The 17,910-nt window shown below is 42.2% G+C and overlaps 1 protein-coding gene across 9 annotated transcripts in view; it reads right to left on the bottom strand.

Annotated features, from left to right (window-relative positions):
- The window catches only part of FUT10 (fucosyltransferase 10), a 122,093-nt gene that overhangs the window by 69,613 nt on the left and 34,570 nt on the right, over positions 1 to 17,910 (bottom strand). For all 9 annotated transcript variants that reach the window (XR_009698774.1, XR_009698775.1, XM_061177386.1 and 6 more), the window contains exon 3: positions 2,679 to 3,514. Coding sequence is in view for 7 of the 9 variants with exons in the window: in XM_061177386.1 (XP_061033369.1) it covers positions 2,679 to 3,514 (836 nt within the window). In the remaining 2 variants the exon portion in view is untranslated. The remainder of the gene's footprint in view (positions 1 to 2,678; positions 3,515 to 17,910) is intronic.

Below are 17,910 nucleotides of genomic sequence, written 5' to 3' on the forward strand. Positions count from 1 at the left end.
CTCTAGATGAGAACCCAGCCCTGACTGACACTTTGATTGCAGCCTTCCAGAGAACCCAGGTAAGCCACGACCAGAATCCTAACCCACAGAGACTGTGAAATAACAAAAGTTTGTTGTTTTAAGCCACTAAGTTTGTGGCACTACTGTTTAAACAGCAGTAGATAACTAATACACTAGGTTTGTACGTTTATGAGAGGAGGAAGCAGAATAGAGGAAGGGGAAATGCATTGAATATTCTAATAGTGTTTTCTACATCTAAATATTATGATTTAAACTACTATCAATTGTAAGATAAAAAATAATCAGAGTTGAGGAGATCAAATTATTTCTTTCAGCTTTTATTTGTCTGAAAGAGAAAAAGTGAAGAAACATTTACGTAGCTTACTTTAAGGCATACCCTATATATAAGCTGTAACAAATCTTATAAACACAAATGAAAACAGCCGGCCTAATACCCTTTAATTTACTTTCATGGTATGTTTTGTTCTGCTTTTCAATAATGAGCACATTTGCATTTGAGAATTGTACCAAGTTCTCTGAAATGCAAGCAAAGCCTTCCAGTCACCTCCACTGACCACGTCTCTGGGAGGAATAAGAGTATGCTGGAGGACAGCTTACTCTGTTTCTCCTCAAAGACTCCAGAGAGAAGGACATTCAACTACACCACATTCAGGCACTCTGAAATACCACAACCAGACAGCTGGTTCCGTGGGAAATGCGCGAATGTATGTATCCTCCTATATCTTTGAAAAAGCTATTGCCCAATGTCACTACACCCTCTTTTCCAGTCCCCAGTAATCATCCCAATAGGGTTTCTGTGAGATACGGGAGCAGTTAGGGTTTGGGTGCTTCTTTCAGTTTTCTGTGAATATAATCTCCAACATCGAAAAGGATCGTGAAAATAAGCCCAGGCAAATCTTCATCCTCAGAAGTTCTGTTTTCTGCCTTGATATATTTTCAGAATCAATAATTGGTATAGCATGGGCAATTAATGTGGTCTCTACTTTCTCATGTGTTTTTTGCAGTGGCATGTGTATGTGTGTGTGTGTGTGTGTGTGTTTTGGTTTTTGCTGTAAGGTGGCCCTATAAATTAGGTCATAAAGGAAGTCACTGGAAATCAGGATGCATTCCCTGAGAAGAATGATGTAATATTTAGTGCTCCTGTTGCTGACCAAGACGCTCAGCTTAAAATAAAGATTTTATGAATAAAACTTTGTTATAAGAAACCAGATAAAATAATTTAAATTCTCATAATTATTAAAATTAGAAAAATAATGTTTCACATATTTTAAATTTGTCTAAGCATATACATATTTAGCACACGAAAGCCTCATACAGTATGTGTTCAATACATTAAAATAATTCCACACACTATTTGTTTATGTTTGACCTGAAATTTCTATGCTAGCTAAAATAAACATTTAAATATTTAACAAAATTGTCTACCTTCAGAGAATTTAGATAAAACGTTATGTGTATATGGGAGTCAAGGAAATGATGGGTGACAGCCAAGTAGGGCCATCTCATATTTTTCTAGATTTCAAAGGTAGTTGAAAGTAACCTTTTTCTTTCAACAAGTTTCCTTTTAATGAATTCGTTTCTCTATAAAGTGGAACCATTCCTGTCATAAATAATAAAGTAAGCAAATAAACATTAAGAGCATCTAGAGGGCTTCCCTGGTGGCGCAGTGGTTAAGAATCTGCCTGCCAATGCAGGGGACACGGGTTTGAGCCCTGGTCCGGGAAGATCCCACATGCCGCGGAGCAACTAAGCCCGTGCGCCACAACTACTGAGCCTGCGCTCTAGAGTCTGCGAGCCACAACTACTGAGCCCGCGTGCCACAACTACTGAGCCCACGTGTCTAGAGCCCGTGTTCCACAACAAGAGAAGCCACCGCAATGAGCAGCCCATGCACCGCAACGAAGAGTAGCCCCCACTCCCCGCAACTAGAGGAAGCCCGCGCGCAGCAACGAAGACCCAACGCAGCCAAAAAATAAAAATAAATTAATTAATTAATTAAAAAAAAAAGAGCATCTAGAATTTGAAGATGTTACTAAGAACTTTAATTTTAATAATTTAAGAAAAAGAAGTCTTTTAAGGGTTATCCCCAACATTATTTGAATATTCTCTTTATATTAATAAGCATGTGTGTGTACCAGACACAGAAAGAGCAACAATCAGGGAGTGAGAGGAAGTGAGAGAGAGAGAGAGACAGACAGAGAGAGGTTAATTGAGTGTGTATATGAAATGGAAATAAGTTTCAAAATGGCAGTCCATGGGGCATGAGCATAAGGGGTCTGGCATAAACCACAGCCTTGATGGAGAGGTTAAAGGACTGACCATGTGGATGAGATTCAGAACTTTCCATATTTTAAATTTTTTAGCCTTCTCCCTTTCCTGCAGCTTCCTTGTATTATTGCCCAGCACCTGCAGTATATTACCCTCCAGAAGAAACAATAAAGGAGAATTTAAGGCCTTCAGGAAGAGGGACAGGACTAGTAAACTTCATGACAGTCCTCAAAGAATAGAAATGAAATAGTCACCCTTGCCGCAGAGCCTGGCCTCTCTGATAGAAGTGAGGACCAGTGATGGGGCAGCTGCAACAGAATAATGCAGAGCGGCAGAGAACATCAAGACGGCCATCACAGCACCTCTCTGCCAAACCCGGATTTGCTTACCTTTTCCTGGAGCCTAATGTTATCCCACACCTTGGTGCACACCATACACTCAAATGCGTCGATGTAGTTGTCCTGCTTGATGTCCTGCACCCCCCATTTCCGTTCCCTGAGAGCAGTGAGAAGTCGCTGATTCGAGATCTCACCCTTCAGCTTCCATTCTATGTAGGCCTGGTACAGTCTGTCGTCGTGATCCAGCTGTCTGATGTAACTTGCCAGTTCTCTAGGGTGAGAAAATTCTGATACCAGGATAGCACTTCTATTACTTGGAAGCCAGTCTGCGATGCTGGGTGATCCGTAATACACAGGGACGACCCCCAGTTTCAGAGGTCTCCAGAACTTCTCAGTGATGTAGTCATCGCAAACCGCATTCTCGAAAGCAAGGATAAACTTATACTGGGCAAGGATCCTATAAAAGTCACCAGCGTCCATAGAGGCTGGACCGTTCAGCTGCTGAGGGAGAGCTTTGTTTCGCAAACACTCGCCGTAAGAATCGACCTCAATGTACGTCATCAGCTCTCGAACGTAGCTGTCTCTGTCTGAGGGTGGGTCACAGTCGGACTGTACGTACACCAGAGGAGCGAGGCTTTTTCGAAGGTTGTTTTTGGACTGCAAGGGGACCAGGTATCGGAGTGACTTCAGGACTTCTGTGCCCTCCAGGTACTGGGTAGTTAGTGGCAGGTGGGAATGCCGGCTGAAGGTGGCCGTGTAGTTGAACAAGGTGATGACTGGCTGGTGAAAGAGCTTATAATTGTTTTTCGGAGACTCTTCATGAAAAAGGGCCCAGTCGTGATGGGTTTTCCGAGGCAGAGGTAAGCTATCTATGTTAAAGTCAGTACCTAGGAGAAGAAAAGACAATGTAGTGTGTCCAAAGAACTCCGGGGTTTAAGTTTGAGTCCACCCGGTAAGATTAGTATACAGAGAAGTTTGAGGCTATAAATAAGTAGCATATTACACTGTCTGCAAAATGCCTGGCAGTCAATCATGAAGCTTTCACCCTAGAAACTGCTCAGGGAGAGAATCACCAAGGAAAGGGACCCCTCTCTCATTTTATGAAAAAGGAAATGGGAGAAGTGCCTATCCTGATTCTAAAGAATTTATTCCACTGCCTCCTGGCTTTTCTTCCAGAGGCATTGCCTAAGAGAGGGAAGGAGAAATGAAGAGATAGTTCTTAAAAAAGAAAAAGCAAGGGGCTTCCCTGGTGGCGCAGTGGTTGAGAATCTGCCTGCCAATGCAGGTTCGAGCCCTGGTCTGGGAAGATCCCACATGCCACGGAGCAACTAGGCCCGTGAGCCACAACTACTGAGCGTACGTGTCCGGAGGCTGTGCTCCGCAACAAGAGAGGCCGCGATAGTGAGAGGCCCGCGCACCGCGATGAGGAGTGGCCCCCACTTGCCGCAACTAGAGAAAGCCCTCGCACAGAAACAAAGACCCAACACAGCCAAAAATAATTAATTAATTTAAAAAAAAAAAAAAAAAGAAAAGAGAAAGGAAGCCAAAAAGGGAAAAGCAACCAGCTTGGCAGACTGATTAACTGGAAAAAAAAGTGAAATCATGCAAAAGTAGCCAGAACAAATATACAGGAAAAAAATTTTTTTTTAAATCTAAAATGATCAATTTCAACAAAGCACAGCGAATCAACCTTAGTAAAAATGGTAGACAAGAGGCTTTTAAAGACTTAAGAGCTGATAATAGCACTATGTTACAGACTGCTACAGGATGGACATGAATTAACAAGCACATCAAGAAATAAAGAAGGCATAACAGGATTATAGTTATGAGTGATTCCAGCATCCACAGGATTAATTGGGGAAATCTTTGAAACATGATAATGTGCAGACAGAAGTGATGGATATGGTAAGCCATTGTTTCCTGACTGTGTGGGTAGAGACCCAACCAGGAAGAAGTTATTTCTATAACTGAGAAAGAAGAATTAAGACAATATCACAATACGTAATACAGAATTTCTAAGGTGTTCCAGACACTGATGAATTTTTGGCCCCGTGATTTGATTTTTTAAATATAAGAAAATGGCACACACACAAAAATCCATCTTCTAGCATCCACTGGGGAAAAACACACCAAATAAATTCTTCCAGCATAATAAAACATATTCTCTGGTAGAATTCATAAAAATTAGTTATTTAATGCCAGTGCACACTCTCTCAAATAAATATATACTCTTTGGTGCCAACAGTACATCAGTGAGGAATCAGTTAATCAAGAAAGGCTTTTAAACAATTAAAAACCAAATAAAATTAGCTGGAAGACATATACTGAGCCCATAGAAACTGCTGAAGAAAGTACACACTACTGTCTTGATAACAGGCTTTCATTTCTCAATGATCAGGAATGAAAGACTAACATCTAAAAATGGTCATATATTTGTTTACTTGGCATTTGCTACATTGGACCTTTAGCATCAAAAAAGAATTTCATCCACACACCTGAAATGTAATGGCATGCAGAGCTGGATGGTCAGTAATGGTTAATAACCAAACATGAAGACATGGAAGAGAACTTGAGAGGAAAAGCAATTTATCACATTGAACTAGCTGCTGCTCATAAAGGTTCTAGGCTGGTCAAGCGGCCAACAATGGGAACTGAACCCATAAATTTCAGTTAGAACATAAAGCTTCCACCAAAGGCAGAGCAGAGAATCAAGGCCATCTGCCTGGAACAGGAAGAACCAGAGTCCAATCCATAGGAGTCAGAGGCAGGGATCCAGATGTAAGATTAGAGACTGCAGGGAATACGGTTAAAACTAACGTGGGTCTAGAATTAACTGGGGGATCCGGCACAGGTGCCTTGAGACGGCCACACGAGTGGCTGTCTGCCTCTGTTATCTGGCACATGGGTGATTCTTAATCTGCCTTACCCTGTGGTTGCCACGGCAAAGATCCAAACTGCAGAGCAGAAAGACACAAAGCCGACCTCCAGTGCTTCAGAGAACGGAGAGGGCCTGCCTTTCATCAGTGTTTGGCTACATCAGTGAAGTATTATAAGAGGAACTAAAAATGGCTGTCGAGACCTTTTCAGGGCCAATATCTAGGTCCGTGTGTTGGTAATAGGAATGAGACTTGAAACTGGTACCAGTTATAATGAGCTTTTCATTCATTATAACTAGAGGTGAGTCTTCCAGGCTCATTCAGCCAAGTTGCTACTGGAACTTTGATGTTGGGAAGAAGGAGAGAAGAGCATAAGGTCCCTCAAATGTGCAATCTGTAGTAGAAAAAAAGCCTGCAGAATCTAAGCAAGAAACACTTATTTATATTCATGCCCTAAAAACAAACACAGTTTTTTAAAAATGAGAGCTTGAGGTTCTCATACATCTGAATTCTGTTTCGTTTGTAGGAGTGGGACTATCTTTAATAGTGGGGGAATGCCTCTTTAATAGAGAGGAAAGTTTAAGGGACCTAACTTTCCAGAAACATTTCCCATTATTTGCTACTTTAAAAAGTATTTCCTAGTTACTTCCCTAAGATACACACACACACACACACACACACACACGATCACATTAAAACAGGTTTTTCTTCCAAACTAAAATTCTCTGAGGAAGATTAAAAAACATATGTCATTTTGCCCAGCAAGCTCCTCTCCTAAACTTAGAGCTTCAGATGGTAAACACTTAAGAATTCTAAAATTAGAACCATAACAGACCTAAAATACTTCTTTGAGGATATCACGACCTAGAATGTGAGTGGTGATATTGAGCAGTTTCTGAAAGGTATCAGATGTGGCTCAGGAACCAGCTGAGTTATCTAGCTCTGACTCCAGGGCAATGCCCACTATAACAAGAGTTGCAACTGGGGTCTTTAAAGAAATGAAAATCAGTTAAACTATGATAAATCCATAAAAATGTGACTAACTTGCGTATGATTGGTTCAGTAGTTTTATACAGCCATCTTCACTGGCTTTACGTTTAACAACTTCAGATTTAAACTTTCGTTTCTCTGGGTTATTTTGTGTTTGTTGAATACTGACAAATTCACTCGTTCCTTTAACAGCTGACAGATAGATCTTAAGCGCTAAAGTGCACTGTAAAGGGAATTGCAACTTGGAGAACAAATGGAATAAAATTAATGCTGGCGAACGGTGTCAGATTGCTGACGATGGGGACTGAATCTGAAACGGCAGAGAAGCAGAGGAGTGACCATCCTTTATGATATGTTTATGTGCTCCCTTTCTTCTGCAGGGGCATATACTCTTCTTTTATGGTTCCCACACAAACTGGTAGAAGCAGAAGGCAACACATATTATTAACCCCACTCTACGAAGAAAGTTTAGTTTGAGTCATGTACCTGGAGTTAAAGATCCCCGGTGGGGACCAGAATTTTCAGACTGGCTAATGGCAAAGGACCAGAGAGATCACTGGCCCCGCTACAATGCTGATTCTGTTGAATAACTTACTCTTGGCACTCCCAAGACACTCACGGAAATATTACCCAGCTTAAACCCAGCCCACCTGGGAAAAGGCATGCCTTCACTCAGAAAAAAGAAATGCTCCCACACAATGTCCCCCAGAGGTCACCTGTTTCTAAAAAGAACCTCTACTGTAAAACGGTGTTTTCCCATAAAATGTGATCCCGCAAAAATACCCCGATAGAGGAATCTAAAACTTTGGAGGAAAAACAATCTAGGCCGAGGGGCTGCCTCATGATACTATCATTTGTATAGTTCATTGATATTTTTAAAGCCATTTCACGTGACTTTTCTTAACCAACCCACACAGCCCCATCAGGTCATCTATTTTCTCTAAGGTTCTGAGGGTTAACTAAAAGTGCCACACAGGCACCTCTGCAGACAGCCTGGCTCTAGCCAATTCAAAGGGGCTCTGGCAGGAGCCCTGACTTCTAGACCCATATTCTTCCCTCTTCTCCCATCTTCTCTGTTCATGAGTCCTTTTACCTGCCGCTTAATCAGTTCTACGTCACGTAGTCCTCTCTCAAGTATACATGTTCAACTAGGCGTCTGTCCATTCTACCCCTGGGCGTGGAAATTTCTCAAGCCCCCTCACTGAGCCCACGCTGAGGGCCAGTCAATAACTTTGTAGTCCCCTTCCTAACAGTGTAGGGCCAGAGGCACGAGTACAAAGAGAGTCCCGCCCACCATAGGCCTGAACGTTTAAAGGCTATAAATCAATCTAACACGCTGCTAAATGTTTTACCCTTCTACCTTTACATACATATAGATTCATGACGTTTTTAAATGTGCAAAGCAACGGTTCACACCAAATATGGATAACATCTATTCAAAATTAACATCATTCTCTGCCACAAACCATGATTCTCTTTGGGGCCTGGCACGGGGTGAGAAGAGGAGGGAGAGGATTCTTCCTCACTTGTTGGCTCACCCTCACCTAATCCCTCAAACCTTCCCCTCCATTCGCTCAGGACACCACAGGGGAAACACCCACACTTGCTCTCCCTCCTCGGGGTCTTGCCCTCTGCCCCCACTGTCCAGCTGCCTCCTGAAGCTCTTCGGTGTGTTGTCTCTAAGGTTTCTCCACCACTTAAAGAGTCCCCACTAGACAACCTCCACCCCACCTTTCAAGGCCCTCAAAGGAACCTGCAGCTGAAGGGCAGGTTCCATTCAGAACTCTCAGACCCCTCCAAGTTCCACGCTAGCATGCAGGTGTGCCTGTCCCCCATTCCTTCCACCCCGGCTCTGTCCCACACTGTGCGGACCCTGCGCACGTGGACGCGGACACCTCGTTCTGGGAGTCCAAGTTCTGTCCTGCGCCCTCTTCTCACTACGCCTCAAGCTCGGCTGGCCGCCTCCCTGGCTGCAGAGCCCAGTTTCAGCAAGGAATCCGGCTATGCTGGTCTAGGGAGAATGCCCCACCTTGAGGTCTGACCAAGTTCCTCACCCCACACACTCGACGGCTCAGTCCCCTGGCTGCCTTTAGCAAGAATCCTGTGGCCTTCCCTGGTGGCGCAGTGCTTAAGAATCCGCCTGCCAATGCAGGGGACGCGGGTTTGAGCCCTGGTCAGGGAACTAGATCCCACACATGCCGCAACTAAAAAGCCCGCCAACCACAACTAAGGAGCACATGTGCCGCAACTAAGGAGCCGGCAAGCCACAACTAAGGAGCACGCCTGCTGCAACTAATACCTAGTGCAACCAAATAAATAAATAAATAAGAAAACAACTGAGTACTTTTTCCAAAGCAAGTCTACCCACCAGGTAGATACAGAACTGCCAAATCATTCCATCCCACTTAGCCTTTGAGCCACTTTTTGACCCTAGTTGGAAGCTATGACCTGGAAAAATAAACTTTCCTTAGAGTCTCTCTCTACCCGAGAGAACACTCCAGAATAAAGCACTGTCCTCCAGGGGATTCTCTGGCGGTCCAGTGGTTAGGACTTGGTGCTTTCAGTGCCAGGGCCCGGGTTCGATCCCTGGTTGGGGAACTAAGATCCTGCAAGCCATGCAATGAGGAAGGAAGGAAGGGAGGGAGGGAGGGAGAGAGGGAGAGAGGGAGGGAGGGAGGAAGAAAGAAAGGGAAAAAGAAGGGAAGGAAGGAAGGAAGGAAGGAGGGAAGAAGGAAGAAAGAAAGAAAGAAAGGGAGGGAGGGAGGGAGGGAGGGAGGGAGGGAGGGAGGGAGGAAGGAAGGAAGGAAGGAAGGAAGGAAGGAAGGAAGGAAGGAAGGAAGGAAGAAAAAACTGTCCTCCAAAGTTAATCATGTGTAGGATACTCTCAGCTTGATTTTCTAATATACACAGAAAATCTAATCTTGACCAAGGATTTTAGGTCCACATTAAGAATCCTTAGTAACATAATGAATAAATTATATTTTATAGGCCCAAGTTTAATACTGTAAACAAATAAAATGCACCCCTCCTATGGCAGTCAAAAAGAGAAAGACAGTAAATGCATAAAGCAAAGAACATAAATACTTTCCTATAATTGTTATTTTATTTAAATTTTTTCATCCAATTCCTCGTATAATAAATGCTCGATACACGAAATTTTATTGCACTAAAAAAACATAAAAGAACGACCAGAGGGTAGAGGGGAGGAGGAGGAGAAGAAAGATCATCCATATTCCCAAAGAAAAGCAAGGTTTCACGTCGGGGTGTACGAGTGTCTGAGTGTGCATGAGTGTGCCAGTGTGTCAGTATGTGAGCATGTGTAGGTAAGATTCAAATAAGAACATATTTACTACAACTCTTCAGTAGAGTCACAGCTAATATGGCTTGAAAAAAATTCACAGTGATAATAGTTTATGCTGTAATTGTTCATACTCAAAGAAAGATAAAAGTTGTCCCAAAACACACCCTATCCTATAGAGACTGTGGGCCCCAAAATCAGAAATGAAAATCCCCTCATACACTCTCATCCTGACGCGGGAAGCCTAACAGGTGAGACGTCTTGCTTCGCGGCTCAGTATATCCCCCCCAGCCCCCCAAAGCTGCAGTGCCAACAAGTGAGCAGGTGTTTGGGAGCAAAAGTACAAGACATGGAGTGAGAAAATGAGGCTGCTCGGAGAGGGAGGTCATCACACAAAGTCTGGGGGTTGATGGACGTGTTCAGGTAGGTGAGGTCACAGAGGTTTCAGCAGCCACAGCCGTCAGATGACCGTGTGCAGAAATGGCAGAGGAGAAGGATGTTTCTGTGACATGGTGAACTGCTGAACAAACAGGGTAGCCTACCCCAGATTTCTGGCTGATTTAAGAAATAAATGCCTTGATTGCTAAGCCACTTTTTTTTTAATAAATAAATAAATTTATTTATTTATTTATTTTTGGCTGCGTTGGGTCTTCGTTGCGGTGCGTGGGCTTCTCACTGTGGTGGTTTCTCTTGTTGCGGAGCACAGGCTCTAGAGCGCAGGCTCAGTAGTTGTGGCGCACGGGCTTAGGTGCTCCATGGCATGTGGGATCTTCCCGGGCCAGGGCTTGAACCCGTGTCCCCTGCATTGGCAGGCGGCTTCTTAACCACTGCGCCACTAGGGCAGTCCCTAAGCCACCTTTGGTCACGTTCTTCATACTTGCAGCCTGATCCATCTGAATGACGATGGTCTTAGTCTGTGGCCTAATGTTTGGGAAGTCTGCGTGTTGCTGTACTGAGAAGTGATCTTATAAATGAGACCCCACTGCTCTTCTTCTAAAACAGGTTAAACTGCTACTGCCAGTGGACCTGGAGGAGGTGAATTCTTCTGCAGGAAGAGCTTTCCAAGTTGCCCAACCCCTCATTTCGTTGTTCCCTATCCAATTATCTCGTGGTCTATTGAATAGGCCTGAAGTATAGCCTTATACTTATCATACTCAACTGTAATTATGTGAATACCTGTCCAGCCCTCCAGCAGACAGGGAGGCTTTCAAGGGCCCATGTCTTGTTTCATCTTTGCCTGCAGAACCTAACATACTGCCTGGGATGTAGCAGGTACTCAAAGATATTTGGAAAATAAATATAGACGCATTTTTTGGTCTTATTTTGCAAATGTCAGGCCTAAGCTTATTTGGGCAAGAAGAGGTAGAGAAAGAGCAAGAAGTAAAAGTAGAAATGGGGTGTTAATGGCAAGTATTTGTCAAGGGGATAGAGCTCAAATGTAGAACCACTGGGAATTCTAAAAAAAGAAATCTTAAAATTAAGTCAAAGCATTGAAAGCCCTTCATACAAGTGTCATCTGCAAATTATATAAGTCCCATCAAACAAACAGGAATTTCAGTTCACAGTCCTCGCTGTTTGATTTCATGACCTGCATCTCCACCCAATGAGGTCAACAGGTTTCTGTAAACTTCCCCGGTGGCACAGTGGTTAAGAATCCGCCCGCCAATGCAGGGAACACGGGTTCAAGCCTTGGTCCGGGAAGATCCCACATGCCGCAGAGCAACTAAGCCCGTGTGCCACAGCTACTGAGCCTGCGCTCTAGAGCCCGTGAGCCACAACTACTGAAGCCCGCATGCCTAGAGCCCATGTTCTGCAACAAGAGAAGCCACCGTAATGAGAAGCCCGCACACCGCAATGAAGAGTAGCCCCCGCTCACCGCAACTAGAGAAAGCCCGCGCGCAGCAACAAAGACCCAACGCAGCCAAAAATAAAAACAAATAAAATAAATAAATTTATTTTAAAAAAAACATAAAAGGATATATTAAGTTAGGGAGAAAGAGGTGAAATGAATTGATGAGAAAATCACTACATCATCTTAGGACCTTTCTCCTGCCTCATTTACTCTGACAAATATAGCAATTTTATTTTAATTACTTATGATAGTACTTAATGGTAGACTAGTGACACTACCACCCCATAAAAAAAATAATGAAGTCTTAGCAACACTTTGACATCCAGTTATTAATTCTTTGCAAACAAAAATTTGACAGAGTCAATGATCTGAGAAAGAATTAGTGAGTTATAAAAATTTAAAAATGGGATAGTAAGGAAAAGCTAAAGAACTAGACTCTTAACTGATTTTTGGTATGGAAGACCTTCTAGGCGGAGGTCATTTCTGTACTATTCAATATGTACTTCACAATTTTTTTTGATCACAATTAAAAGTATTAAATGTTGGCAATGTCAGAGCTCTTAAAATAGTATTCTGGAAAGCAGAAAAGTAATGAAGCATAGTATGTCCTTAATAAAATAGGGAACCAAACTATAAGAAATATTTTTTTAAAAAATCAGTTGAAATCAGGTAAGTGATACAAACCCAGCCCTCCAGCTGCACGGCTTATAGCTGCATGGCTTCCGGAGGCATTCTCCCAGAGTTGGGTCCCTTGTAGCTGAGCCTTAAGGTGAAGAAACATAAAATGTCCATTTTTCTTGCCTTTCTTCTATTGTTTAGATGCTCATTCCCCTGGTGCCCTAATGTTCTTTACGGTATCTAGTAGAGGGGGCTAGGGCGACCAACTCATCCCAACTTGCCTGGGACTTCTCCAGTTTTATCAGTGAAAAGCCTGTATCCGAGGAACCACCTGAGTCCTGGGCAACTCCAGACAGTTAGTCACCCCCCCAGACCACACTCCCACGAAAGAAAAAATCATCCAGGCAGAAGGGGCATAAGTCTTATTGCCTGTCAGTGTGGGCTACAAATCAGAGTTTCATCTCTTTTTGACTGGAAAATAGAGTAATCTCAAATATATGCTGCGAGACAGAAGCCAGACAAAAGAGAGTCCACAGTGTACAATTCAATTTATACAAAGTCTCTAAACGAGCAAAACTAACCTATAGTGATAGAAATCAGATCAAAGGGATAGCAGAGAGCAGGGCATAGGGGCAGACTGGCTTACAGAAGGGCACAGGGGAAATGTCTTAACTGATAAATTGTCACCAACTGCTGACTTAGAATGTGTGCCTTTCTTATATGTAAACTTCACCTTTCAAGAGTTGATTTTTAAAAGAAGAGTGAGATCTTCCATCACCCTGATCTTCCTGAAAAGATTCAGGACAGACTGGGGCAACACCTTTTAGGGATGCTCTTGGAGGGATTCCTGAGGCTTGGGGAAAGTCAAAGATCTATGGTCACTCTCAGCTCTACGGGAGCATCACATTACCCCGGTCCCTGTATAAAACAAATTCAAAATTCACTCAGAGCTTGTGCAGTCCTTGATTACAGGAAATTGTACAGATTCCTTCTCTGGAAATATCGAAAGAAAAGCATAGCCACTGTTCTCCCATTCTACGTTGTTTGGTTGTTGTTATAACTATAAACTCATCAAAAGACCAGAAGACCAGAGGTACAATAGAAAGGGAGGTGGGGCAGATTTCAGTGCCTCTAATAATGCACTAGAGCAGCCCAACACAAACAGCTTTTAGTACAGAGATAATCCCAGCTGTGGGAACCTAATCTAATAAAAACGTGTGAAGTGGCTTTTGTTCAGGAGGTGGTCTCCATTCTGACCTTGAGGCCCTATTTACTTACTTCAAGGAAACATCTGAGAGTTGGCTAGATACTAGGGGATGGAGGAAAAGACTTCCAGGATGAAAGGATGGGGTACCTGAGAGGGGAACAGAGGATTCAAACCGATGCCCTTCAGTGAATCGTTAAGTGACCCTACCCTTCAAGGGAAATAGACCTTGAGTATTTGATTTTTTAGAATGTTAACCTTACCCTGATCCAAGGAAACCATCACTTTTCAGTTCTCTGCCTCTTCCTTGATTCTAATACTGCCCAGAGAACTGGTAGGCACTGAAAATAATTGGCAACTGAGGCTGGAACGGATGGAATCTGCTTTGTTGCTAGGCAGTCCGGCGATAGCTGTGATCCTGCAGCACCCACAGGAGGGGAGGTTCTGCATGCTGGTGGTGACTGTGGGAGAAGAAAGCAGTCCAGCCTTTAAAAGGTCCGTGGGGAAGCTTCCATGGACTTGCACTGGAAATTTCTCAAGTGAAAAGCCAGAAGTCTCCCACTTGTTACATATCTGGTGAGGGCTAAGACTCATGAGCCTCGGGAGTGTGCATGCATGTAAATTTCCATGTGCCAAATGTCTGCGGGTTCCTGTTAGCCAGGAAAGCGGCTCTTTGCACTGCACCAACAGAGCCAAACATCTTCCCAGAATTATTTCCCAATTGGGAAATGGAAAGTTATTGGGTTGACTCTCCCATCTGCTGGTATGTAATGAAGTCTAGTCCATAGCTGAGATCCTGGCCGAGGGAAACATCAGAGCCAATTCCCTCCTCTGCAACTGTCGAGCTGAGCTGGCATGCAGGGCCCCCAGAGCAGTGCCATCTGCCCAGCCAGACCCTTCAGGCCAGCCACCTGTTACTGATGACCACCCTGAACAGCCATTTCACTCAGGTTTCCTACCATATTGTCAGGTCCCCTCCATCTAATAATGAGCAGCGGCTGGGTGTTATGGTCCAGACCATTCAGATACCAAGCCTTGAAAATAAATCCTCCCCCAGTAACTTGGAGTTAGTACTCAGGAAAAATAATGGCACCACAGAGATATCTTTGAGCTTGCATAAAAGGAGTTAGAGGATTAGAATTGGTGAATGACGTTATGAGAAAAATAGCACATTCACTGATCCAAGGTACATAAGAAAATGAAGATAGAATAACACAAAATCAGGATAAAGGAGACAGACAGGGAAACGCTGAAGTAGTTTTAATCTACAGCTCAGGTGGAATGAGGCCAAAATGAACCACGGAGCAGTATTTCTATTAATCTGCTCCCTAGCAGATATGCTGAAGAAGAGGTGCTGGTTTCCACTTTACTGAATGGCTCTATCTCGAGTGAAAAACTGCACAGTACCATTAGTTAATTAGAAAAGGAATCTTTAGAAAAATCTTTATTTGGTGTTTAAAACAACAACATGTCAAACTAAGAGGGGTTAATCTGGAAGACCATTTCAGGACAAGCTCTAAATAAAGCACATGTGAATCTCACTGAGCAGCATCAGAGAGTTTTGAAACTCAAAACTCTTAACTATACTTGCCAAGCATTCACCATTCACAGCTCAGAACAGGCATTTGACCACTACCAACCAATTCTGGTTGAACATCGAGTCACACCTCCTCGTGGACATTATACAGGCCACTCGAACCACTTTGACAGAGTTAACATACGAGCAATGATTAAATAACAATGCACCATATTTAAAACCCATCCTTACTAACTACACATTTTCATTGTCTTTAAGTCTAAAGACCTGCAACAGTAAAGCCCTCAATCGCAGTGAAACTCTCGACCTTCGAAATCAACATTACCAAGCTACTTTTTTGAAGAAGCCCTCAAAATATCTTCAAAGACATAAATACAGAGCCAAGGAAAGCAAAAGCAAAGCCCTGGGAATAAATAGTAAACCAGTGAGAAGCTTAAAAAGGCTTCAAAAACACTCAGCAATGACTATACCATTGGAACTGCAATTCGATCCAGTCAATTCACTCTTCAACCTCAGAGCCATGCAAGGCAAGATAGAAAATACTGGCCATGTCATTCACAGGCCTAACTGTCCATCGCAATGGGAAAAAAAGACGCACACCAAGCCACAAAACACCATGAATTTTTAGAAAACTGGTTATTTACAAAGGAATGGGAAGCAAAATAGTACCAGATACAAAGAGGCATATATACAAAGAGGTATATATAAAGGTGAACCCAATTCCAGCTACCCGTATTCTTAGTTAGTATTTATGGTACCTTTCCTTCAAAGACAGAAAGCTGTACCAAAATCAGAAATCTAAAGCCCCTTAATTAAATTAGCCTGTGTGACTAACTGGTCACAAAGTTCACTTACAAAGGAAAAAGAATCAGAATGACATCGGACTTCTGGAACCCAAAGGAGCAAACCTTTCAAAATTCTGAAGGAGGACTTGCCTTATATTCTTAGGAAACAGTTAGAAGGGGCTGCAGCCACCCAAGGAAGTAAGTCAAGAAAGCGGGAGATAGACCTAGGAAATAAAGAATCCATCATAAAGCAGCAAAGAAAAAAAAAAAAACAAACCCCTCAGGATATTTGAAATTCCAGGATGAGAATATTCGGCAGAATTAGCAAGTAACAAGTCTAAACTGAGTGGGAGGGGTGTGCAGAACAAATGTTCCCTGGAGGAGAAATAAAATCAATAGATTATCTAATATGTCAGACCATTTATTTATTAAACTTTATTTATGTACCTAAAATTTATTTGTTTTATATACACAAAAATTCTACCTACATAGATAGGCATTTCATATATTGGATGGAAAACTGTTAAAATAAAATTAATGATAATGAATTAATAAAAACTAAGCAATTTTTTAAAGACAATTATTAGCTCTAGGTTTAAAAGTATCAAAAAAGGAAATGTAAGATGATATAACATTTAGAAATTGTTTAAAATAATTAAGAGGGCAAGGAGGGGGCTTCCTTGGTGGCGCAGTGGTTGAAAATCTGCCTGCCAATGCAGGGGACACGGGTTCGAGCCCTGGTCTGGGAAGATCCCACATGCCGCGGAGCAACTAGGCCCGTGAGCCACAAGTACTGAGCCTGTGCGTCTGGAGCCTGTGCTCCGCAACAAGAAAGGCCGCGACAGTGAGGGGCCCGCGCACCGCGATGAAGAGTGGCCCCCACTCGCCGCAACTGGAGAAAGCCCACGCACAGAAACGAAGACCCAACACAGTCAAAAATAAATAAATAAATAAATAAAGTGTAAAAATTAAAAAAAAGAGGGCAAGGAGGAACGTGGGGATAATCAAACACAAATAAGAGAAGATTGATGATTGTTGAAGCTGGGTAAAATGTACCAAGATGAAAACTTAAAATTCTAACAATTATATAGTAAACAATGATTTCTGATGTCATTAAAAATAAACCAAATAACTGTCTCAAGAAATACAAGTATGCACGTATTATTTAGATATATGAACACAAATTCCAGGAAAGCTACAGGAAACAGAGGATAGGAGAGAGGGAAAGAGAAATTTTTTTTCATTTAAGAAAAAACCTTTTAGAAGATGTGGCACATATATACAATGGAATATTACTCAGCCATAAAAAAAGAATGAAATAATGCCATTTGCAGCAACATGGATGGACCTAGAGATTGTCATACTGAGTGAAGTAAGTCAGACAGAGAAAGACAAATATGATATGATATCACTTATATGTGGAACCTAAAAAGAAGGTACAAATGAACTTATCTACAAAACAGAAATAGAGTTACAGATGTAGAAAACAAACTTATGGTTACCAAGGGGTCGGGGGGCAGTAATAAATTGGGTGATTGGGATTGACACATACACACTACTATATATAAAATAGAAAACTAATAAGGACTTACTGTGTAGCACAGGGAACTCTACTCAATACTCTATAATGGCCTAAATGGGAAAAGAATCTAAAAAACAGTGGATATATGTATATGTGTAACTGATTCACTTTGCTGTCCACCTGAAACTAACACAACATTGTAAATCAAATATACTCCAATAAAAATTTTTTTAAAAACCTTTTAATACTATTTCATTTTTTTAATTGTTTATGCATTACTTTGGTAAAAATTAACAAAATGCTTTATCCTCATAAGATATTTTTTGTTATGGCTGTATATAATTTCAATGTATTTTTCCCTTTATTTATTTAATGAAATGAAAAGAATTAATGAGGGGTGACATTTGAACATAAAAAAGCATAACGAAATGGTAAGAATTCAATAGCCGGTTCCATTACGAGGTTTGACTGTATATACTGCCCTCTAGTGTCATGTCAAGGGAAAGCATCTCAAATTTTATAAACTATAAATTTACTTAAATCTTCAAATGTCACATGCTCTCTTTCTCCTGGATCTTCTCTCCTCTCCATGTAGTAAGTC

Source organism: Eubalaena glacialis, chromosome 20 (assembly GCF_028564815.1).
Source record: "Eubalaena glacialis isolate mEubGla1 chromosome 20, mEubGla1.1.hap2.+ XY, whole genome shotgun sequence".
In the NCBI taxonomy this organism is placed as follows: Eukaryota; Metazoa; Chordata; class Mammalia; order Artiodactyla; family Balaenidae; genus Eubalaena; species Eubalaena glacialis.